Source organism: Anastrepha ludens, chromosome 3 (genome assembly GCF_028408465.1).
Source record: "Anastrepha ludens isolate Willacy chromosome 3, idAnaLude1.1, whole genome shotgun sequence".
In the NCBI taxonomy this organism is placed as follows: Eukaryota; Metazoa; Arthropoda; class Insecta; order Diptera; family Tephritidae; genus Anastrepha; species Anastrepha ludens.
This window is the reverse complement of record NC_071499.1, coordinates 110,911,840-110,936,924: the sequence shown is the minus strand read 5'-3', so window position 1 is coordinate 110,936,924 and position 25,085 is coordinate 110,911,840. Positions and strand designations below refer to the sequence as shown.

The following is a 25,085-nucleotide window of genomic DNA, read 5'->3' as shown; positions in this document are numbered from 1 at the left end:
TTTTGCTATGCTAATTATCTTTCGAAAAAATTTTCAACCACCGCCTAACAGTTGGACTTTTCAAGCAACGATTAAAAATAACTTTTGTGTCATAAATATGTAGTTAAAAGTTTGCTTTTAGGCATTTACAAATTTCTGCTCATTACAAAATTTTCTGTGTAACTAAAACGAGAAAAGTTTTCACTTTTACAAGCCATACAATTTACTCGAAAACCACTCAATAAAGTTTAGCACTCTCAGTGTGTGTGCGCGGAAGCTGACGAACGCGCCTACAGGCAGACTACCAGCACTTGCATACCTAAAATTCTTATCAAAACTGCGTAACCGAGCCAAAGAGCACACGCATACTCATGCATAATGTGTTGACTAGACGGTGATGAAGATATCACAGCGCAGCTGAACAATTAATGCATGCAACTTGCCGCTGCCATACTAATACTTCTACTACTACTTATTTCTCACATTTACTTTTAGCAGTCTGTGCATTTTATCCACAAATAATCCCGTTGTGCATATTAAACTTGCAACACCCACGCCGCATACCGTTTGCCACACGTCAGTTTGGTCGTATGCCACATTTCACTTTCGCACTTTTGCCTGCAACGTGCTGCAAATAACCTTAACTCACATTAGGGGTTTCCGTTTTAGTTCTTGTTGTTGGAATATACGGAAAAAAGGTTGCTATCCTAGGTGTGCGTCTGTGTGTTTTCGTGTGTTTGACCTCTACGCGTCAGACTCAATTAAATGCCGCCTTATTTATGTTGTGGCACAACTCGTGTGGCAGCTGTTGCAACTGCCGCTAACACTCACATCATTACTCACACCCACACGCTTGCAAACATTTTCATAGTATATGGGAAATAAAGTAAGCAAGAGAATACCTCAAATTCGCAAATAATCCCTGCCATGTTTGGACAAAGCGCTGAGCGGCATTTTATTGGAATTATTTCAATTTAATAGCAAATATAATAAATTTAAATGGTTTGGCGGATAAGTAAGGCTGCTTTTTTCAAGAGTTGCAAGCATATTTTACAGGATTTTTCCATGATTTTCGGATTTTATTAAGAAAGATTGGTACAACATAATATTTTTCCTAGAAGCTTCCACTTTTTCGCCATGTCTGAGAAAGCTCATGAATTTTGCTCATTTTTTGAAGCTAAGAGCGTACCGACACAATTTTCGATAGCTCGAGCTGAAGTGAAGCGTATTTCAGACTAGGCATTCCATGGAGAAAACAATTCAGAAGGTGTGGCTAATACCAGACCGTTAATCGGCTCTCTAAATATTTTGAAAGAATCAGATGATTAGCTGACGTAATCGGGATCATGACAACGGTTTGTTTACAAAAAAATTGCGATTGTATTGCTAATATACGAAAAAAAAGCCAACACAGTCTCTACTCATATTGAACGAGTGTATGAAAACATGTGAAATGAGCGAGCAGAATTCTGCTGTCGACTCCCTGATGATGTGACAGCCGAAGTTACTCGTTCAATTTCGGTTTTCATCATAGGTTAGGTTAGGTTGAGTGCGCAGACGCAGCGCACTACGTACTGCGTGTGCGTATAGAACGGTATCAGACGACGCAATATGCGTTGTTGCTAGAAAAATACCAATGAACAACCATGGGATGGAGTTGTGTCACCTATATGGAGTAAAAGAAGTGAAACCGATGGTAACAGAAAAGGCGATAGAAAGAACGCGATCGATGGTCGAATGACAAAGCAGATGGGATGAGTCAACCAAAGGCCAGTAGATTTACAAACTCATGCCAAATCTTGAAAGGTGGATGAATAAGAGGCATGGCGATATTGACTACTACCTAGCTCAGGTACTCACCAGACACGGCTGCTTCCTGGAATATCCACACCGTTTCCAACTGGCCGACAGCTCCTTTTGTCCGAGTTGCTCGAATACAGTCGAGAGCGCAGATTATGTGGCCTTTCACTGCAAACGTTTCAGTGAAGAACGAGCAATGCTGGAGAAGGCATTCGAACACCCGCCATTCCACACAAGATTTGTCCAGGATGTGTGCTCGATCATCACTAAATGGGACGCCATAAAAATGTGCGTGGCTACAGTCGTGACTAGGCTCAACCGCATTGACTGGAAGAGGAAAGCCCAGAAACGACAGCAGTAGTTGCAACTGCAGCAACAACAGCAGCTGTAGAAGCAGAATGATAGGTTAAGTATTTAATACTATTAAAATATTTAATTAATTAGGTAGCAAGGCCAGCTTTGTAGGTTATTTCTTACGTAATGTACTTAAGTCATAATTCGACAATTTTGACGAAAAAAGGAAGAAGGGAAAATGGAGTAAAAACCTTATAAATAATGTAGTTTATAATATAGTCGATTCGTTTATCAGTAAGTTTTGTACCTTTGCTAACAGGTGGACAGTGGAGATGAACTGTTTTAGACAAATCGACGACAGATACAGACGCTTGAGTCAAACACTCACAACAGTACCAAACTGAAGACAAGACAATAGATGGTGAGTATCGGACTATTGCCCATTCTCCGATGTTATATTTCCTCCACAACCACTTGAAATAGTAGTGGGAGGAGTGAATACTATCGATGGCGTAAAGTCTCCATACGCCCACAGGAGCGAAACCTGGACGAAGCAACCTGTCGTGTTAATAGACATAAACGCGTCTACACCTTGAACGCGGTCCTAGGGTGGAAATCAGCCGAAGATGTGCCGGCATCTTTGATGTTTCTGACATTTTGACTTACACCTGACTCAAAAAAAAAAAAAAACAAAACCGAAAGGTTGAGTGGCTGCCATCCGACACACTTTGGCCTAGATAGTCACATTGTGATACCACTGGCGCTCCTCCTTTACACTTCTAAGTCTAAAGTCTTAATTTCGGCAATCCTAATTGAGACACATTTTCAGAGCTGTCAAGAAAGGCGAGTCTGAGCGTGAAAATCCTTTTTCTATGTAGGGTAATGCATGCACATAGGAGATGTTCCACGGTTTCCTCTTCTTCAATATCTTGACAGCTTCAACAAAAGTCATTATTATGGTACCGCAGCCTATGTGCGTGCCTTCTAAATAGACAATACCCTGTTAGTACGCCTATTGTATTTCACATATCCTGTCTCCTAAGCTTCAGTTGCGATTTTGTACGGCCGAGCTTCAATTCTGGCCAAGTTTGCTTGGTTATTTTGCTTGCTGGCGATAGCCTCCACCGGGCAGCATTGATATAGTGTCTATTAGGCCGGGTCGATTTGTGGGGAGCCAAAAAAATCGCCCACTGCTCTGTGAAAATCATATTCTAGGGATCAAAATAAGAAACTTTGCCGAAGGAACCATACCTCTAAAACGAATTCTGATGTCCCCCAATTTGGGTCGAACTTTTTAGTTTCTTCTCTCATGTAAAGGCCAAATGTGGTGATATTTTGAAATGATTGTATGGGAACCCCCCATGGGTGTGCCACTGGCATGGGTGGATCGGCCGTCCAAAGCTAGTGGGGGTCGGTCATACATTTGGACTCGATTGGAGCACTCTAAATGGGTCAAAGTGGGATTTTTCGTTCGACCCAAATTGGGGGACATTAGAATTCGTTTTAAAGGTATGGTTCCTTCGGCAAAGTTTCTTATTTTGATCCCTAGAATATAATTTTCACAGAGCAATGAGCGATTTTTAAATCGACCCGCCCTAGTGTCTATCCATTAATAGTTTCCACGTAGCTAAGGGAATCGGTATCAGTACCCTTGCAAGCTCATCTGCTTCGCAATTATATATATATAATTGGCGCCTACACCCTTTTTGGGTGTTTGGCCGAGCTCCTCCTCCTATTTGTGGTGTGCGTCTTGATGTTGTTCCACAAATGGAGGGACCTACAGTTTCAAGCCGACTCCGAGCGGCAGATATTTTTATGATAAGCTTTTTCATGGCACAAATACACTCGGAGGTTTGCCATTGCCTGCCGAGGGGCGACCGCTATTAGAAAAATGTTTTTCTTAATTTTGGTGTTTCACTGATATTCGAACCGACGTTCTCTCTGTGTATTCCGAATGGTAGTCGCGCACCATTCGGCTACGGCGGCCGCCAATTACGCTATGGCGGCCTCGCAATTACCTTCCACATTTCTATGGTCTGGCATCCAGATCAGGTATATTTTCAAATATTGCGATTCTTCGCATAATACTTAGTGGCATTCAACTACCGTTTTTGACGAGTGTATTACCGACTCTAACGATTTCAGAGCCACCTGATTAACCGTGTAGACATATACGTCCCTCGTAGTTAGGGGTATCTTCTTTAAAAGCAATAAGCCCTCTCTTATGGCGATGATGCATTGATGCTCAGCCTTTCAGAGCGTACTGCTCCACCTACCTGCTCATCAAGCTTAGATCCGTCACTTCTCTTTTCACTATCTACCGTACCACAGTCCCAGTCCTCTTTAGGAGGGAATATTGTGGTAAAGAGTTTATTAAAATGGAGCTCTACACTGTTACAGAAACCTGTAGTAGCTGGAATAGTCGAAATCGTTCCTCGAATGATCTTTATTGAATATTTTTATGAGGACGAGTTTCCTGAGCCTCAAAGTTAACTTGGTCGCTCGTTGCTTAACATATAAGTGTGTAACATTATTTTAGTGCTTCTGTGAGAGGGATTCTAAGAGTTCCATTTATATAGGTTAGGTTAGGTTAGTCAGGTTGCTTGTGTCAGACAAAACACTCGGTGGCCCTAAGGCCCATTGTGATACCTGCTATTGTTGTCCTTCTCTAACTAAGTTGCTTAAACCACTTAGATCTTTTTAAGAAGGTAACACCAGTGAGACACTTTGCAAATTTCGCAGGTCTTCAAAGAAATAATCGCCAAGATATTTGGCACGGCTTCTTCCAAGTGCAGAACATTCCCAGAGAAGGTGAGTGGGTGGTGTACCGACTCAATTTGTTCCTCATCTCCACAGCTTCAGCAGAAGTCATTGTGAGGCATATAATTTTTGTGTACTGGCTAAGATCAGGACGCTGGTAGTTGACTTGTTGTATCCAAGCAGACATTTTGTCTTTTTAAGATTCAGTTTTGCTCACAGTGCTTTGGAGAACCTACAGTTAGTAGTCAGAGACCACCTTCTATTGGTTTCCATGATTACGCTCAAGTCTATCGCCGTGTATAACTCGTTTAGAGGAATGCTTATGCCCTCTACCACTCGCTGAAGGTCCACACTTTAACCAAATAGCATACCGAGTAAACCGAATAAATCTCTTTTATCGTTGAAAAGGTGTTCTAAACACACACAATAGCTGAAAAGAAGCACACAAATTATTTTATTAAAAATAAATAAAAAAACGTAGTACTAAGAATAACTGCTGAGACACATTCCATTCGACAATGCAAATTTCAAAAAAGAAATAAGAAAAATAAAATATTTTTTCTTCAAGCAAATTCGTGCACTTCAAGTATTATTTCTACAATACACTCGCATATGTGTATGTGTGCGTTACAATAGAAAATGTGGAAAAGCGCAAGCGAATAACCAGACAGTACTTTTGAAATATTTATAATAGCACTTTACTGTTAGAAAACCATAAAATTTTTGCACGATTTGAGACGTGCCAAAATGCTAATTAAGAAACTAAATTTTCTTTCCCTTTAGGCACATAAGTATTTTTTTTTTATTTTTTAGAAAGAAAAATTTTTATAAATATATATTCGACACATACGTACATATAAATAACTGCGCTGGCAAGTGTATAAATATAATTGGACATCACCAAATCATTTGAGTTACTTTTGTGTTATACATCAAAGTTAAAGTATGAATCTGTTCAGCAAATTAATTGCCTCTCTATTCCTGGTTGCAAGTAGGCTCTGCTCACTTCGAATTTTTATAAATTTTGTGGTTTTAAACCAATCAATTTCTTTCTAGTGTTATTCGCCGCCTGTGAATGTAGCCCCCAATTACCACCAATTAGTCTGCCGCCAGCTATTCTGCCGCCAGCTATTCTACCGCCAGCTATTCTGCCGCCAGCTCTTCTGCCCCCAGCTATTCTGCCGCCACTTACTCTGCCGCCAATTGCTTTGCCTCCTGGAGTCATTCCTGGGCGTTAAATACACTTTGCGAGCGGAAAATGTGGATATATAAACGTTTTCTTCACATATATATTAATATTTTACCCATACAAATCTTTCCACTTTGCATAAAATGTAGAAATATTGAAGGAACTTAGACAACAATAAAATTGGGTAAAGTAAAGTAGAACCCTGGTTCTGAGCACTTTTTACGCTGGCAGACTTTGGTAAGCCATATCTCTCAAGGTGTATACCGCATCGAGTCATTGTACACATCAATTTAAAGGTCACATTGCACTTCATAAAAAGTTCTTGGATAGTTTTGCGGCTTTGAATTTAGTTTAATATTTGCAGCACTCTCAAGTAGAGGCAAAAAGAGAGAAAATCGTACATATTTTGGGACAAAGATCAAAAGTTGGCGCTGGTGGCCAAAAAATGTGTACAGCTTATGGGCCCAGTGCAATATTGAATGCAATAACAAAATGGAGGTTCCGACGATTCCGTTGTGGATGTCGAAGAGGAGACACGTTCTGGTGGGCCAATTATCAAAATGTGAATAAAATCAAAGAATTAAGGGTAATCTTCTAGTAACATCGACTTGTCTCCCATTTTCGCCTTCCGAAAAGTATAATAAATTTCTGCGCCAATCGGGATATCTGCCAAGATATATTCAGGTGTTAGCCTACGCCTAGAAATCTGTAATGAGTGGCACAAACTAAAATGACACCACCTAGCACTATGAAGAAATGCAGTGGTTCTTCAATAGGACCCCAATTTCCAAAATTCAATTGTTTATAATAAAGTAATTTTTTTTGTTTTTTAAATTTTTCACACTTCAGATTGACCGCTAACTTCCATTAATCGCGATATTGAAATAGCTTTAGCGTAATTTGGATTCTCAGACTAAAGACTTGGAAAAAAAACATTGCGTTTTAACGTGTCTTCGGTGGTAGTTACGAACAACTTTAGAGCAAAGTTAGTTGCCAGGATGCACAACGAGTATGTTGCAGTATTATGTTTGCACCCTTTTTGTTCACAAATACGAGGCGTATTTTTAAAGTAAGTACTATTTTGACATAAAAAACAACAAATCAATTTTTTCTAAAAAAAAATGTTTCCAAAAAAGATTTATTCACTTGAAAGGCCATACTTTACTCTACTTTTCTACATAATTTCCATTACTATTGAGGCATTTATCGTATCTTAGGACCAGCTTATGTATGCCATCGTCAAAGAAGATTGCCGCCTGATTAGACAACCACTACTTCACAGTCGTTTTCACTTTGTCATCATCGGAATAGCGCTGCCCCGCCAGATGCTTTACTTTTAGCAGTCTGTGCATTTTATCCACAAATAATCCCGTTGTGCATATTAAACTTGCAACACCCACGCCGCATGCCGTTTGCCACACGTCAGTTTGGTCGTATGCCACATTTCACTTTCGCACTTTTGCCTGCAACGTGCTGCAAATAACCTTAACTCACATTAGGGGTTTCCGTTTTAGTTCTTGTTGTTGGAATATACGGAAAAAAGGTTGCTATCCTAGGTGTGCGTCTGTGTGTTTTCGTGTGTTTGACCTCTACGCGTCAGACTCAATTAAATGCCGCCTTGTTTATGTTGTGGCACAACTCGTGTGGCAGCTGTTGCAACTGCCGCTAACACTCACATCATTACTCACACCCACACGCTTGCAAACATTTTCATAGTATATGGGAAATAAAGTAAGCAAGAGAATACCTCAAATTCGCAAATAGTCCCTGCCATGTTTGGACAAAGCGCTGAGCGGCATTTTATTGGAATTATTTCAATTTAATAGCAAATATAATAAATTTAAATGTTTTGGCGGATAAGTAAGGCTGCTTTTTTTCAAGAGTTGCAAGCATATTTTACAGGATTTTTCCATGATTTTCGGATTTTATTAAGAAAGATTGGTACAACATAATATTTTTCCTAGAAGCTTCCACTTTTTCGCCATGTCTGAGAAAGCTCATGAATTTTGCTCATTTTTTGAAGCTAAGAGCGTACCGACACAATTTTCGATAGCTCGAGCTGAAGTGAAGCGTATTTCAGACTAGGCATTCCATGGAGAAAACAATTCAGAAGGTGTGGCTAATACCAGACCGTTAATCGGCTCTCTAAATATTTTGAAAGAATCAGATGATTAGCTGACGTAATCGGGATCATGACAACGGTTTGTTTACAAAAAAATTGCGATTGTATTGCTAATATACGAAAAAAAAGCCAACACAGTCTCTACTCATATTGAACGAGTGTATGAAAACATGTGAAATGAGCGAGCAGAATTCTGCTGTCGACTCCCTGATGATGTGACAGCCGAAGTTACTCGTTCAATTTCGGTTTTCATCATAGGTTAGGTTAGGTTGAGTGCGCAGACGCAGCGCACTACGTACTGCGTGTGCGTATAGAACGGTATCAGACGACGCAATATGCGTTGTTGCTAGAAAAATACCAATGAACAACCATGGGATGGAGTTGTGTCACCTATATGGAGTAAAAGAAGTGAAACCGATGGTAACAGAAAAGGCGATAGAAAGAACGCGATCGATGGTCGAATGACAAAGCAGATGGGATGAGTCAACCAAAGGCCAGTAGATTTACAAACTCATGCCAAATCTTGAAAGGTGGATGAATAAGAGGCATGGCGATATTGACTACTACCTAGCTCAGGTACTCACCAGACACGGCTGCTTCCTGGAATATCCACACCGTTTCCAACTGGCCGACAGCTCCTTTTGTCCGAGTTGCTCGAATACAGTCGAGAGCGCAGATTATGTGGCCTTTCACTGCAAACGTTTCAGTGAAGAACGAGCAATGCTGGAGAAGGCATTCGAACACCCGCCATTCCACACAAGATTTGTCCAGGATGTGTGCTCGATCATCACTAAATGGGACGCCATAAAAATGTGCGTGGCTACAGTCGTGACTAGGCTCAACCGCATTGACTGGAAGAGGAAAGCCCAGAAACGACAGCAGTAGTTGCAACTGCAGCAACAACAGCAGCTGTAGAAGCAGAATGATAGGTTAAGTATTTAATACTATTAAAATATTTAATTAATTAGGTAGCAAGGCCAGCTTTGTAGGTTATTTCTTACGTAATGTACTTAAGTCATAATTCGACAATTTTGACGAAAAAAGGAAGAAGGGAAAATGGAGTAAAAACCTTATAAATAATGTAGTTTATAATATAGTCGATTCGTTTATCAGTAAGTTTTGTACCTTTGCTAACAGGTGGACAGTGGAGATGAACTGTTTTAGACAAATCGACGACAGATACAGACGCTTGAGTCAAACACTCACAACAGTACCAAACTGAAGACAAGACAATAGATGGTGAGTATCGGACTATTGCCCATTCTCCGATGTTATATTTCCTCCACAACCACTTGAAATAGTAGTGGGAGGAGTGAATACTATCGATGGCGTAAAGTCTCCATACGCCCACAGGAGCGAAACCTGGACGAAGCAACCTGTCGTGTTAATAGACATAAACGCGTCTACACCTTGAACGCGGTCCTAGGGTGGAAATCAGCCGAAGATGTGCCGGCATCTTTGATGTTTCTGACATTTTGACTTACACCTGACTCAAAAAAAAAAAAAAACAAAACCGAAAGGTTGAGTGGCTGCCATCCGACACACTTTGGCCTAGATAGTCACATTGTGATACCACTGGCGCTCCTCCTTTACACTTCTAAGTCTAAAGTCTTAATTTCGGCAATCCTAATTGAGACACATTTTCAGAGCTGTCAAGAAAGGCGAGTCTGAGCGTGAAAATCCTTTTTCTATGTAGGGTAATGCATGCACATAGGAGATGTTCCACGGTTTCCTCTTCTTCAATATCTTGACAGCTTCAACAAAAGTCATTATTATGGTACCGCAGCCTATGTGCGTGCCTTCTAAATAGACAATACCCTGTTAGTACGCCTATTGTATTTCACATATCCTGTCTCCTAAGCTTCAGTTGCGATTTTGTACGGCCGAGCTTCAATTCTGGCCAAGTTTGCTTGGTTATTTTGCTTGCTGGCGATAGCCTCCACCGGGCAGCATTGATATAGTGTCTATTAGGCCGGGTCGATTTGTGGGGAGCCAAAAAAATCGCCCATTGCTCTGTGAAAATCATATTCTAGGCATCAAAATAAGAAACTTTGCCGAAGGAACCATACCTCTAAAACGAATTCTGATGTCCCCCAATTTTGGTCGAACTTTTAGTGTCTTTTGTGGGGAGGCAAAAAAATCGCCCATTGCTCTGTGAAAATCATACTCTCGGGATCAAAATAAGAAGTTTTGCCGAAGGAACCATACCTCTAAAACGAATTCTGATGTCCCCCAATGTGGGTCGAACTTTTTAGTTTCTTCTCTCATGTAAAGGCCAAAAGTGGTGATATTTTGAAATGATTGTATGGGAACCCCCCCATGGGTGTGCCACTGGCATGGGTGGATCGGCCGTCCAAAGCTAGTGGGGGTCGGTCATACATTTGGACTCGATTGGAGCACTCTAAATGGGTCAAAGTGGGATTTTTCGTTCGACCCACATTGGGGGACATTAGAATTCGTTTTAAAGGTATGGTTCCTTCGGCAAAGTTTCTTATTTTGATCCCTAGAATATAATTTTCACAGAGCAATGAGCGATTTTTAAATCGACCCGCCCTAGTGTCTATCCATTAATAGTTTCCACGTAGCTAAGGGAATCGGTATCAGTACCCTTGCAAGCTCATCTGCTTCGCAATTATATATATATAATTGGCGCCTACACCCTTTTTGGGTGTTTGGCCGAGCTCCTCCTCCTATTTGTGGTGTGCGTCTTGATGTTGTTCCACAAATGGAGGGACCTACAGTTTCAAGCCGACTCCGAGCGGCAGATATTTTTATGATAAGCTTTTTCATGGCACAAATACACTCGGAGGTTTGCCATTGCCTGCCGAGGGGCGACCGCTATTAGAAAAATGTTTTTCTTAATTTTGGTGTTTCACTGATATTCGAACCGACGTTCTCTCTGTGTATTCCGAATGGTAGTCGCGCACCATTCGGCTACGGCGGCCGCCAATTACGCTATGGCGGCCTCGCAATTACCTTCCACATTTCTATGGTCTGGCATCCAGATCAGGTATATTTTCAAATATTGCGATTCTTCGCATAATACTTAGTGGCATTCAACTACCGTTTTTGACGAGTGTATTACCGACTCTAACGATTTCAGAGCCACCTGATTAACCGTGTAGACATATACGTCCCTCGTAGTTAGGGGTATCTTCTTTAAAAGCAATAAGCCCTCTCTTATGGCGATGATGCATTGATGCTCAGCCTTTCAGAGCGTACTGCTCCACCTACCTGCTCATCAAGCTTAGATCCGTCACTTCTCTTTTCACTATCTACCGTACCACAGTCCCAGTCCTCTTTAGGAGGGAATATTGTGGTAAAGAGTTTATTAAAATGGAGCTCTACACTGTTACAGAAACCTGTAGTAGCTGGAATAGTCGAAATCGTTCCTCGAATGATCTTTATTGAATATTTTTATGAGGACGAGTTTCCTGAGCCTCAAAGTTAACTTGGTCGCTCGTTGCTTAACATATAAGTGTGTAACATTATTTTAGTGCTTCTGTGAGAGGGATTCTAAGAGTTCCATTTATATAGGTTAGGTTAGGTTAGTCAGGTTGCTTGTGTCAGACAAAACACTCGGTGGCCCTAAGGCCCATTGTGATACCTGCTATTGTTGTCCTTCCCTAACTAAGTTGCTTAAACCACTTAGATCTTTTTAAGAAGGTAACACCAGTGAGACACTTTGCAAATTTCGCAGGTCTTCAAAGAAATAATCGCCAAGATATTTGGCACGGCTTCTTCCAAGTGTAGAACATTCCCAGAGAAGGTGAGTGGGTGGTGTACCGACTCAATTTGTTCCTCATCTCCACAGCTTCAGCAGAAGTCATTGTGAGGCGTATAATTTTTGTGTACTGGCTAAGATCAGGACGCTGGTAGTTGACTTGTTGTATCCAAGCAGACATTTTGTCTTTTTAAGATTCAGTTTTGCTCACAGTGCTTTGGAGAACCTACAGTTAGTAGTCAGAGACCACCTTCTATTGGTTTCCATGATTACGCTCAAGTCTATCGCCGTGTATAACTCGTTTAGAGGAATGCTTATGCCCTCTACCACTCAGAGTCTATCCTTGTACACTCATCCGCTCTTTCGTTGGCCGGGAACCCAACAAAGTGTGGTGTTATGTTGTTGGATGAGCGAGAGCTGCTGAAGCAGCATCTAGGACAAACAAGGTACCCCATTGCATTTTCTGGATCACACCAATACTCGTTACATGTAATAAAATCATCTTGCTGATGAAAATTTAACGTCATGAGGCAGCGTATAGAATCCATTAGCAAGGTAACTTGGTTGTTTGGACCAAAAATTAATGGACTGTGTCTAATGTAACCCCAAGAAATCGTCTCTCTCACTTATGCGCTGTAGTGTTTTTTGATTTATTTGTATGGGTTTTCCAGAGGAGTTGGCAACGCAAGCCTAAACACCGTCAGTGTGGAACTTCAAACGCACTAAAACTGCTACCGTGCTCTATTGTGGGTTTTACGAATCTTCCTGGCGGATGGTCTATGACTTAGATGTACATCTACTTGGCTACAAACCTTTTGGAAACCAATGTGGAATTAGCTGATGCTTTGTTTTGGGGGATAACCGATTACGGACCTTTGCCCCAATTCGGGTGATTTGTTGCTTTATTTTTTGAAGGAGCTCAGCAAAGAAAGTAAGGATAGTAAAGTTGACTAATAGTTGTATATTTAAAATTAGAGCGAAACATTTATTTAGTATTTTTTTTATATACATAAAAGGAATACACTTTAACCAAATAGCATACCGAGTAAACCGAATAAATCTCTTTTATCGTTGAAAAGGTGTTCTAAACACACACAATAGCTGAAAAGAAGCACACAAATTATTTTATTAAAAATAAATAAAAAAACGTAGTCCTAAGAATAACTGCTGAGACACATTCCATTCGACAATGCAAATTTCAAAAAAGAAACAACAAAAATAAAATATTTTTTCTTCAAGCAAATTCGTGCACTTCAAGTATTATTTCTACAATACACTCGCATATGTGTATGTGTGCGTTACAATAGAAAATGTGGAAAAGCGCAAGCGAATAACCAGACAGTACTTTTGAAATATTTATAATAGCACTTTACTGTTAGAAAACCATAAAATTTTTGCACGATTTGAGACGTGCCAAAATGCTAATTAAGAAACTAAATTTTCTTTCCCTTTAGGCACATAAGTATTTTTTTTTTATTTTTTAGAAAGAAAAATTTTTATAAATATATATTCGACACATACGTACATATAAATAACTGCGCTGGCAAGTGTATAAATATAATTGGACATCACCAAATCATTTGAGTTACTTTTGTGATATACATCAAAGTTAAAATATGAATCTGTTCAGCAAATTAATTGCCTCTCTATTCCTGGTTGCAAGTAGGCTCTGCTCACTTCGAATTTTTATAAATTTTGTGGTTTTAAACCAATCAATTTCTTTCTAGTGTTATTCGCCGCCTGTGAATGTAGCCCCCAATTACCACCAATTGGTCTGCCGCCAGCTATTCTGCCGCCAGCTATTCTGCCGCCAGCTATTCTACCGCCAGCTATTCTGCCGCCAGTTACTCTGCCGCCTTTTACTCTGCCGCCAGCTATTCTGCCGCCTGTTACTCTGCCGCCAGCTATTCCGCCGCCAGCTATTCTGCCGCCAGCTATTCTGCCGCCAGCTATTCTGCCGCCACTTACTCTGCCGCCAGTTACTCTGCCGCCAATTACTTTGCCTCCTGGAGTCATTCCTGGGCGCTAAATACACTTTGCGAGCGGAAAATGTGGATATATAAACGTTTTCTTCACATATATATTAATATTTTACCCATACAAATCTTTCCACTTTGTATAAAATGTAGAAATATTGAAGGAACTTAGACAACAATAAAATTGGGTAAAGTAAAGTAGAACCCTGGTTCTGAGCACTTTTTACGCTGGCAGACTTTGGTAAGCCATATCTCTCAAGGTGTATACCGCATCGAGTCATTCTACACATCAATTTAAAGGTCACATTGCACTTCATAAAAAGTTCTTGGATAGTTTTGCGGCTTTGAATTTAGTTTAATATTTGCAGCACTCTCAAGTAGAGGCAAAAAGAGAGAAAATCGTACATATTTTGGGACAAAGATCAAAAGTTGGCGCTGGTGGCCAAAAAATGTGTACAGCTTATGGGCCCAGTGCAATATTGAATGCAATAACAAAATGGAGGTTCCGACGATTCCGTTGTGGATGTCGAAGAGGAGACACGTTCTGGTGGGCCAATTATCAAAATGTGAATAAAATCAAAGAATTAAGGGTAATCTTCTAGTAACATCGACTTGTCTCCCATTTTCGCCTTCCGAAAAAGTATAATAAATTTCTGCGCTCATCGGGATATCTGCCAAGATATATTCAGGTGTTAGTCTACGCCTAGAAATCTGTTATGAGCGACACTAACTAAAGTGACACCACCTAGCACTATAGAGAAATGCAGTGGTTCTTCAATAGGATCCCCATTTCCAAAATTCAATTGATTATAATAAAGTAATTTTTTTTGTTTTTTAAATTTTTCACACTTCAGATTGACCACTAACTTCCATTAATCGCGATATTGAAATAGCTTTAGCGTAATTTGGATTCTCAGACTAAAGACTTGGAAAAAAAACATTGCGTTTTAACGTGTCTTCGGTGGTAGTTACGAACAACTTTAGAGCAAAGTTAGTTGCCAGGATGCACAACGAGTATGTTGCAGTATTATGTTTGCACCCTTTTTGTTCACAAATACGAGGCGTATTTTTAAAGTAAGTACTATTTTGACATAAAAAACAACAAATCAATTTTTTCTAAAAAAAATTTTTCCAAAAAAGATTTATTCACTTGAAAGGCCATACTTTACTCTACTTTTCTACATAATTCCCATTACTATTGAGGTATTTACCGTATCTTAGGACCAGCTTATGTATGCCATCGTCAAAGAAGATTGCCGCCTGATTAGACAACCACTACTTCACAGTCGTTTTCACTTTGTCATCATCGGAATGGCGCTGCCCCGCCAGATGCTTCTTCAAGTGTTTAAACAAATGGTAGTGGCTCGGCGCTAGATCGGGATTGTAAGGAGGGTGGTCTTTCACTTAACAGTCCACTTTTTGAATCAGTTCATCGGTAATGGTTGAAAGTCTCTCACTTCGTTCCTCATCATGAATGTTTGTGCGGCCCTGACCCATTTCCGCACCATTCCATCACGTATAATGTTTTCAACGTACACTTCACTTTTCGCTGATTTGGTGATGAATGCCAACTGATTTGAAGCCTTGAGCACAGAGAAACCGTATTACAGCACGCACTTCACAGTCGGCGGGATTCTCAATAGGTGGAGGCATTTTAAAATCACGCAAACAGATGTAGACTCGATCGGATGGTTCCATAATGGAGTCTGTGGCTTCATGTAGCTTCATGTGACAGATGTAGCTACACGACGCGCATGCGCTGAACGGAGAACGCGGCGTAATTTAAAAACGGTACTCACTTTAAAAACACGCCTCGTATATATATACTTCTTTTCATTTTTATAAACTTCGCTATAAATTTTATTTACCTACCAACAATTGTTATTTATTATTATTTTTTTGGAAATTTCGTAGGTACTAACAATTTTTATTTCTCTTTTGTCTTTGCTTCATATTTGTTCGTCACCTTTTTTAATTTTTATAAATTTATTTCAAATTATTTTATCTTTTTACTTTTTTTAAGTTTATTTTTTAGCTTTATTCGCTCCTATCAATTCTTAAATTTTTTAAATTTATTTTTCACAACATTTTTGCAAACATTTTTCAACCCACTTCGTATATTTTATATGCATGTATATTTGGTTTTTAATTAATTAATTTATTTAAATTTTAATTTTAAGAAGTTTTTGTTTTCTTGCTTAAATTGTTTGTTTGTGTTTTTGTAAATTATTTTTTCTATTAATTATTTTAAAATTTGTTTTTTCTTTTGAATTTTTTTATTTTATTTTTAATTTTTATAAATTTGTTTAATATTAACTTACTTAAGTTTATTTTTTAGTTTTTCTATTAACTTTTCAAGCAATTTTATTTACTTTTCAATATTTTTTTTTTATTTTTTTTTTATTTTTTCGTTATCTTTGTATTAGAAGGGCGCCTATGTGGAAGACTTAAGCCGTTTGCCAACACACTGATCGAGCCTTATCAGTGCGGCTTCAGAAGTGGTAAGTCCACCATTGACCAGATTTTCACATTACGCCAAATCCTGGAAAAGACCCACGAAAAGCAAGTCGACACCCATCATCTCTTTGTCGACTATAAAGCTGCGTTCGATAGCCTCATAAGGGATTGCCTGTATGCCACCATGTCTGAGTTCGGTATACCAGCGAAGCTCATACGGCTCTGCAGAATGACGTTGAGCAACACAACCAGCTCCGTCAAGGTAGGAAATAACCTCTCCGAGCCATTCAGTACCGTTCGAGGTTTCAGACAAGGCGATCCACTGTCATGCAACCTCTTCAACTTCGAGATGGAAGGGGTGCTCCGAAAAGCAGGTGTGCATCGTAATGGCACTATTTTCTACAAATGTGTCCAGCTCCTTGCGTACGCCGATGACATTGACATTATCGGCCGCTGTAAGCTAGATGTCACGGCTACGTTTTCTGCTATCGAGAAGGAATCATCACGAGTGGGTCTGGCGGTGAACGAGGGTAAAACGAGGTATATGCTGTCTACAACGCGGAACGCACGTCATTGCGGACAACTATACTTTCGAAGTTGTGCCAGAATTTATTTATCTTGGCACCGCCGTTAACAGCCACAACGATATCAGCCTGGAGATCAAACGGAGAATCACTCTTGCTAATAGGTGTTACTATGGGCTAAGTAAGCAATTGAGTAGTCGAGCCCTCTCTCGCATGACCAAACTGACACTTTACAAGACGCTCTTCATACCCGTGTTGCTTTATGGCGCAGAGGCAAGGGTAGTGTCACAAAGCGATGCTGCCGCTCTTGGCGTGTTCGAGAGAAAAGTTCTTCGTAAGATCTTCGGTCCTGTGCGCGTTGGCGAAGACTACCGTTCAAGAATGAACCACGAGCTGTATGAGCTCTTCGCCGACATTGACGTAGTTCAACGTATCGCCATCCAACGCCTGCGTTGGCTAAGGCATGCCGTGCGTATGGATGAAGAAGCTCCAGCAAAGAAGGTGTTCGAGGGCGAAGTCCAAGGGAGCCGACGCAGAGGAAGACCATTGCTCCGGTGGAAAGACTAGGTGGAGGAAACCCTATGCTCGCTTGGTGTACAGAATTGGAGAAGGCACGCGCGGAGCAGAGGCGCCTGGAGAGAGCAAGTGAGGTCGGCCGTAACTCGGTAACGGGTTGTTATGGCCACCTAAGTAAGTACCTAAGTTGTATTAGAAGAGGTTGCAGTAATATTTTTCAATGCTTTTGCTTTTATTTAAATTCTTTTAACTTCAAGTTTTTGTTTTGTTATATAAACTGTTTTTTGTGTAAACTAATTTTTTAGTTTCTTAAATTTTTTTTTGTTTATTTTTTTTTTTTTGTAATTTTTATAAATTATTTGGAAATTAATTTAATTTCGGAATTTTTTATTTAATTTTTAAATTTTGTAAATCTGTTTGAAATTTATTTATTTTTTTGATTATTTTAAGCTTTTCTTCTAATTTTTCTATTAACTTTTATAAATAAAAAAAAAATTATTTACTTTAATAGTTTTGTTAATTTTTGTAATTTCTTTTATGTTTTTGTAGGTATCAGAGATGGTATTTTTCAATCCATATCGTATTAGCACTTGCTTTTGAATTTATTTAAGGTCCTTTTAATTTTAAGTTTTTTTTGTTATTAAAACTGTTTTGTGTGCTTGTGGAAACTAAATTTCACTTTGTTGATTATTTTAATTTTTGTTTTTTGTTGTTTGTTTTTGATTTTCTATTTTATTTTTTAAATTAATTCCTGTGTTTCCCTTTATTTTTAATTTTTACCTTTTTTAAGTTTATTTTTTAATTTGATTTTAATTTTTTAAGTGTGTTAAACAATTTTATTTACTTTTAAATCACTTTTTGGATTTTTCCATATTTCGTAGGTAATAGAAGAAGTTTGAGGAATTTTTTTCTATCCAATTCGCATTTATATTTTCTTTTTAATCTTTTAAATTTTTTCTAATTTTAGCAATCTTTCTGTTGTTATTTACAGTTTTTTTTTTGTTTTGTAAACTTTTGCTTTGTGTCTTTTTCTAAACTAATTTTTATTTTCTTAAAAAATTTAAGTTTTCCTCCTATTTTTAAATTATTATATTTTTTTGTTAATTTTTATATATTTTTTAGAATACATTTGTTAAGATTGCTTTTAACTTTTATCAATTTTGTAAAATATTTTTTTTTACACTTCAATACTTTTTGTTTTTAATTTTTCCATATTTTTGTAGGCAATCGAATAGGGTGAAATAATATTTACCAACCCATTTCGTATTTGGACATGCCTATTTGCTTTGAATTTATTTAATTTTCTTTTAATATTAAAAGGTTGGTTCTCAGTGATTTAATTTTTTAGGTTACTTGGCTTTTTAAACTTACTTTTAGAGTCATTTTTGTTTTGGTTTTTTGTTTGAAATTTATATATTATTTTATTGAAATTGTCTTTTTTCCAGTTTTTAATTTATATAATTTCTTACATTAATTTTAAAAAAATCGTGTATGGATTTTATAATTCAGAATCGAAAATTAATTGTCCTCGGAATCAAAATTTGTTGAATTATCTTGATGATTGAACTAAGACCTCCATTTAGCCACAGACTCACGCCTTTAATAAAGTTTAATTAAAATCAGATGATTATTTCGTAAAGGCGTCCGTTATCTTGGAACTCTTTGAGTTTTGAACAGCCATTTCATGTTCGCAAAGCAGCGTTCATTGAAATCGACGTTCATACGAGTATCAAATCGAATAATGGCTTGATATTTTCGCCACTTTTGACGGGCTCTGGCTCATGGCGGAATCTTGACCTGTAGCCACTCTAAGAAAGGAGTGCAATATTTACTTCAAAGCATTTTCTTGCACAAGAATGAGGTTTCCTTCACAAATCTCACTTCATAGTCTGATAGATTTAGCTAATGTCAGCTCATGGAACGTGCTTATATGGATACTTAAATGTCATGGGCTGAATTTCACCGTAAGGCGACTTCCAAGCACATCCTCCTAATCATTTTTCAGGTTTAAATTTTAATTGTAGTACAAAAGGTTGCCCTAGAAGGCGATAACTTTATACCTCATTACGTCTCTCGTAGCAAGCCATATTTTGATGTAGGCTTTAAGTGGAAACTCCTCAATATCTGGCGCTTCTTGAAATACCTTTTTACTCTACTTTTCCGAAGCTCACTTATAACTTCAGCTAATGAAATGTTCACACTCACTTACACTTATCAAGAAATCTTCCACAATTTTTTCCTTCTATTTTACAATAACGATTTTTCAATCAATGGAAATGCAACAAAAAATTCTGTAAATACTTGGTATATAAATATTAGCTTACCGATTACCAGCACGCACAAAAAGATGGGTTTTCGCAATTTGGAAGAATCACAACGAGATATTTCTTTCAAACTATCTGCTGAGCTATTCTCGTCCGTGGTTTATATAGGAATAATTTGAAACAGCTTCTCACAAACAATAAAAATAAATATTTCTAAATAACAATTAAAAGGAAATAATTGCGAAATAGCACAGCACGTGATTTTGAATAAATTTGAAGCTACAGTGGTCCAAGAACCATAAGGAATGTGTTAAGATTATATTGTCTAAGATTCTCTAACATTAAAGTTCGACAAACATTTTTTCACTATTTTCGTAGTGCAATCTAAAAGTACAGATTATTCGCGATCGCAGTTGAGGTAAAACAAAGCAGCAACTTTTGAATAAATTTTTAGATTGCGAGAAAAGGAAATGGGGTCTTAAAACTTGGGCAGAATGTTATCTTATTCCGTATCACAAACATTCCGCCCGGTTTCCTCTTTCCACTCTATCGCAGTAATACAGAAACTCTGATTTACGTAGGAGGAGTTTTAAATTAGTATTTGAAATATTGTAAATTATAGTTCACTGGAGGAAGTGTAGACCAATAAATATTTTTGGCATGCACGTAGTTTTGAGTGGTACATGCGTTGTCATGAAGTTAATAGAAGTTTTCTTAAATGTATTGTAGTTTTGACCGATTGTTAGAATAAGAATTTACTGATTGTGATTTAGAAATTCAAATAAAACAAATCAGAGATTTAGATTCATGTGATTCCGGTGTAAAAAATGTATGTGACAAGAGCTTTACAGGTGAAATTCTCTTCTGATTTTAAACAAGTTTAGATTCACAGAACCCTCGTCCTGATAAAGAGCGACGAATTAATTAACTTCACATTTTCGAATAAGCTTTCTCCTTCTCTTCTTTAATTGGCGCTAAGACCTTTTATGGTGTGCGTCGTGATGTTGTTCCACAAATTGAGAGACCTACTGTTTTCAAGGCAGAAATACACTCGGAGGTTTGCTAGCTGACGCAGACGCCCCCTGTTAGCAAAAACCTTTTTCTATCTGTTTGCTGTCTCACGCACGGAGATTCTTATCTATGCGCGCCCAAATGGTAGTCACGCACCAATCGAGTCGACTACGGCGGCCCACATATAAAAAAGCCCACATCTTCGAATAAGCCGATAGTTGGATATTATCATGTCGCTTTAGTAGATGTAAACGCTTTATGTTTGAAAGTTTCCAATGCGTAAAAGAACGACAGCTTCTGCGTTGGAAAAACTAAACGGAGAAGGGCTTGATCTAACTAGATGTTTCTAGTTGGCGCCACAAATAAAAAAGTAAAGGAGAAGATCTTCCAAGCGACTTAATATTTTGTGCAAAGCAAAGAATCACCCAATCACACTACTGGGTATAGATAAATCTTTACACGATTCTTTCTATCCATATAAGGAAAACTGACACTTGATGTCTCAAAAGCCGAACTTTAGGGATGTTCCTAAAAATTAAATGAGAGCTGGAAGCCTAACGAGCGAATGAATGAATGAGGATTTTTCGACTCTTCTGTGTCCTCTACTCTTCACAATACTTCGCCCAGCACCAGTTCGCTCAATAAACCTAACATGAAGCCTAGCGTATTTGCCTCTCTTACGGCTATACTAGGCTGATGTGTTTAACAGAAAGAATTAAACCGATTTGGCTGAAACTTGGGGTGTGTTCTTCTAAGAGATGCTACTAACTAAACATAGCCTCCATACGTGCCAGTAGTGCCATCTCTTTGACTTTGCACAGACTTTTAAAATTGCTCTCGTACGTAATAACTTTGCTTAGCGTAGCCCCTCAATTTGGTTGCAGTTTAAGCTTAGGTACTTTATCTCTTCACTTCTGATCTCTTTCTTAATGTTTTGTTGACCCCTCCATAGCTAGGGCTCAGGTTCTGTCCGCATTGTGTTGGTTGGAACTTACAGCAATAAAATTGGCTAAAGTAAATTAATAATTTCTGAACGCTTTTTTCTAGCGGACTTTAGAGAGTCATACCAGACACGGTGTGCATTTCATCGTGTTACACTAAACACCAATTTAAGGGTCACACTACACTTCAACAAAAGCTCTTTGACAGTTTTATGTTTGTTGAAATCAGTAAAAGAGTGAGGCAAGGAAATAGAAAATTCGATATGTCCTTCAGTACCACAAAGACTACGACCAAAAAATGGAGCGGGTAGTCAAGAAAATGCGTCGTGAAGCTAGCTAACTCTGTTTGGTCAGAAATAAACGATCTTGGTATCTGACCCAGCTGAACCAGAGTTGATTTTTCCATGAAAAGCTCTATACAAATGGCCACCTCGCTCATGCGTTCTAGTTCCCTTTGATTTATTTTTATTAGTTGTTTTCAGAGCAGGCTGTGGATCGTTTAACAATTGTCAGGACGCTGGTAGTTGATCTGTTGAATCCAGGCAGACACTTTGTCCTTTTACGATTCACTTTTCGCCAGAGTGCTTTGAAGGCCCTACAGTTAGTAGTAAGAGACCACCTTCTATTGGTTTCCACCATTACGCTCAAGTAAATCGCAGTGTGTAACTCGTTTAGAGGAATGCTTATGTCCTCTACCACTCGCTGAAGGTTCAGCTCAGAGTCTATCCCTGCAAATTAATCCGCTCCTTCGCTTCCCTCCAGTGGCTGAGAACCCAACAAGGTAGGTAGGTAGGTAGGGTGGTTGTCGCAAGACACACTTAGACCTTCGGCAGGTCCATTGTGATACCACTGGAGCTTATCCTTACTCTACGTGTTCCTTTTCAAACCATCCGGTTGCTTTAATAAACGAGCAGAGCTTCGTTAGTTTTAGATGGGCTATGTCCGCTACATCGGTTAGAAATGCTGTATCGAGGGTGCGCAGCCTTCTCATAGCTAGGCTTTCACACTCACATAAAAGGTATCTGACTGTTTCCTCTTCTTCTGTATTAAGACAGCTTCTACAGAAATCGAACTAAGGGAGTCCTAACCTTCTAGCGTGGCTGCCTATTAAGCAATGACCAGTTAAAACACCTATCATTTTTCTTATAGATTCTCTGTTGAATCGTAGCAAGATCTTCGATCGACCGCTGTTCCAGTTCGGCCATGTCTGTCTGCTTAGTTCGCATGTTGTGAGATTTTGCCAGATTGTATTTACCTTTTTGATGGTTTCCCTGTCTATAAGTAATTTACAAGTGGCTATGGGCATGGGTATCAGCGTCTTATCCGGTTCGAGACCGAGCGTTGTACCGGTTCTTGCAAGTTCATCCGCCTTACAATTTCCTGGAATGTCCCTGTGGCCTGGTACCCAGATAAGGTGCACCTTGTAGCACTTAGATACGTCATCTAGTAGTTTAAAACATTCTAGAACTGTTTTTGACGAGTGTGTTTTTGATTCCAGCGCTTTTATTGCTGCTTGACTGTCCGAGTAAATGAAGACTTCATTTGCGGATAATACTCTCGTTTTTATCTCTTTAAGTCCCTCTTTTATGGCAGTGACTTCCGCCTGAAATACACTGCAATGATCAGGCAAGCGAAATGATTGGCATACTCCGAGTTTGTCGGAGTAGACCCCTCCGCCTACTTGGTTGTCTAGTTTTGAGCCATCTGCGTAGATGTTTAAGTCATTTATCTTGACAATGAGCCCGTTATCCCATTCCTCTTTGGAAGGAAATACTGTGACAAAGGATTTATCGAAATTGATGTCCTTGGTCCTACAGAAATCCGTTGTGCTGGGAATGCAGGGGAATTGTTCTAAAATTGAGGAGTGCCCTCTTTGGTACGTTCTGAGTAGGCCGATTTCTCTTAGTCTGAGAGTTGCTTTGGCAGCTGTTTGCTTACCGTACTGCTCTATTGGTAAAATGTTAAGCATAATATTTAGTGCATCTGTGGGTGTGGTTCTGAGGGCCCCGCAGATGCAAAGACTGGCCATTCTTTGTACGTGTGCCATGGTTCTTTTGACGTACAATTTATCTAAAGCTGGCCACCATACTAATATGCCGTATGTTAGGATTGGTCTGACAATTGCCGTGTAAAGTATACGATAGATGGGGAGAGACCCCAACTTAGTCCTATTAGCTGTTTACAAGAGTATAGTGCTATTGTCGCCCTTTTTACTCTATCTTCGACATTTGCCTTCCATGTTAGCTTTCGGTCTAGTATTAGACCTAGGTAGCGGGCCTCATCACTAAATGACAGTGCCGTTCCACCTAGAGTCGGAGGAGTTATATTTGGAATTTTGTGTTTCCTGGTAAATAGGATGAGTTCAGTTTTATTGGGGTTGACGCTTAGCCCATTTGCTGTTGACCAGTTTTCAACCATGTTTAGTAAATCCTGCATGACTTCTATGAGTGTATTGGGGAATTTCCCCCTTACTACCAATGCAACATCGTCCGCATAGGCTACAACGTGTTGTCCTCTCTCCTCTAGGCTCTTTAGCAATGAGTTTAGTGCCAGCACCCATAGGAGAGGGGACAGCACACCGCCTTGAGGTGTTCCTCTGCTAACTTTTTTCTTGATCTCTGAGTCCCCTAGGGTTGCGATCACCAATCTGCTCAAGAGCATGTTTTTGATGAACTCAACCAGAGCGCCAGAGATCCCGAAGTCCGTCAGTGCCTTTATTATGGTATCCGGTAGGATGTTGTTGAATGCGCCCTCGATATCTAGGAAGGCTACCAGTGTGAATTCTTTATTATACATTGACTTCTCGATTTCTGTAACAAGTGAGTTAAGTGCTGTTTCGGTTGATTTCCCTTTACAGTACGCATGTTGTGAGATGCTGAGCTTATAAGGGCTGATGTTAGCCCTAATATGCTCTTCTAAAATTCTTTCTAATGTTTTTAGCAGAAAGGAGGATAGGCTTATTGGCCTGAAATCCTTAGGTGTCGTGTGTGAACTTTTTCCCGCTTTAGGGATAAAGACCACTTTTACCTCTTTCCATGTTGATGGGACACTTTTCAGTTTCAGAGCGGCCTTAAATATGACCGTCAACCACTCCATGATGTAGTTTAGTGAATGGTGTATTTGGGCCGGGAATAATCCATCTGGGCCCGGTGATTTAAATGGTTTGAACGTGTTCACTGCCCAGGTTATCCTAGTTTCGTTGATTATTTCTTCAATGTCAGAGTTTGGTCTTTCTGTTCCATTGTTGATTAACACGTTAGATGATTCGTTGCTGGGAAAGTGTGTGTCCACTAGCAACTTCAGAGTTTCGTCACTCGAAGTAGTCCAACTCCTGTTTGGTTTTTGGAGGTATCCGGTGGTATAGTGTTTTTTTGAAAGGATTTTACGCAGTCTGGAGGCCTCTGTGGTTCCTTCGATTTCTCCACAGAACGTTCTCCAACCAGACCTTTTCGCTTTCCTAACTTCTTTCTTGTAAATTTTTAGCTTAGTGCAGTAGCAGTCCCAGTCTTTACTCTCTCGTGTCGCTTT

The 25,085-nt window shown here is 39.2% G+C and overlaps 2 protein-coding genes and 1 long non-coding RNA gene across 4 annotated transcripts in view; 2 read left to right on the top strand and 1 right to left on the bottom strand.

The window, feature by feature from the left end:
• LOC128858784 (uncharacterized) overlaps positions 1-19,795 on the bottom strand; it is a 59,648-nt gene extending 39,853 nt beyond the window's left edge. The window contains exons 1-3 of one of the 2 annotated variants that reach the window (XR_008454056.1): positions 19,666-19,795; positions 8,729-9,053; positions 1,840-2,164 (exon numbers count right to left, since the gene is read on the bottom strand). This is a non-coding gene — a long non-coding RNA (uncharacterized LOC128858784). The remainder of the gene's footprint in view (positions 1-1,839; positions 2,165-8,728; positions 9,054-19,665) is intronic. The other variant, XR_008454055.1, reaches the window with a different exon arrangement.
• On the top strand, positions 5,714-6,222 carry LOC128858781 (uncharacterized). Its single transcript, XM_054095284.1, has 2 exons — positions 5,714-5,824; positions 5,890-6,222. Exons 1-2 carry the CDS (start codon positions 5,779-5,781, stop codon positions 6,069-6,071), a joined length of 228 nt encoding a protein of 75 aa, XP_053951259.1. The 5' UTR covers positions 5,714-5,778; the 3' UTR covers positions 6,072-6,222.
• On the top strand, positions 13,412-14,048 carry LOC128858779 (uncharacterized). Its single transcript, XM_054095282.1, has 2 exons — positions 13,412-13,530; positions 13,596-14,048. The coding sequence occupies exons 1-2, from the start codon at positions 13,485-13,487 to the stop codon at positions 13,895-13,897; spliced, it is 348 nt and encodes a 115-aa protein (XP_053951257.1). The 5' UTR covers positions 13,412-13,484; the 3' UTR covers positions 13,898-14,048.
• Positions 19,796-25,085: the final 5,290 nt, after the last annotated feature.

What these genes read in the sequence shown, in the direction of transcription:
- LOC128858781 (XM_054095284.1), top strand. Translation starts at nt 5,779, where the DNA reads ATGAATCTGTTCAGCAAATTAATTGCCTCTCTATTCCTGGTTGCAA. An exon ending in CTCTCTATTCCTGGTTGCAA is followed by an intron (nt 5,825 to 5,889) that starts GTAGGCTCTGCT and finishes ATTTCTTTCTAG; the next exon opens with TGTTATTCGCCGCCTGTGAA.
- LOC128858779 (XM_054095282.1), top strand. Translation starts at nt 13,485, where the DNA reads ATGAATCTGTTCAGCAAATTAATTGCCTCTCTATTCCTGGTTGCAA. An exon ending in CTCTCTATTCCTGGTTGCAA is followed by an intron (nt 13,531 to 13,595) that starts GTAGGCTCTGCT and finishes ATTTCTTTCTAG; the next exon opens with TGTTATTCGCCGCCTGTGAA.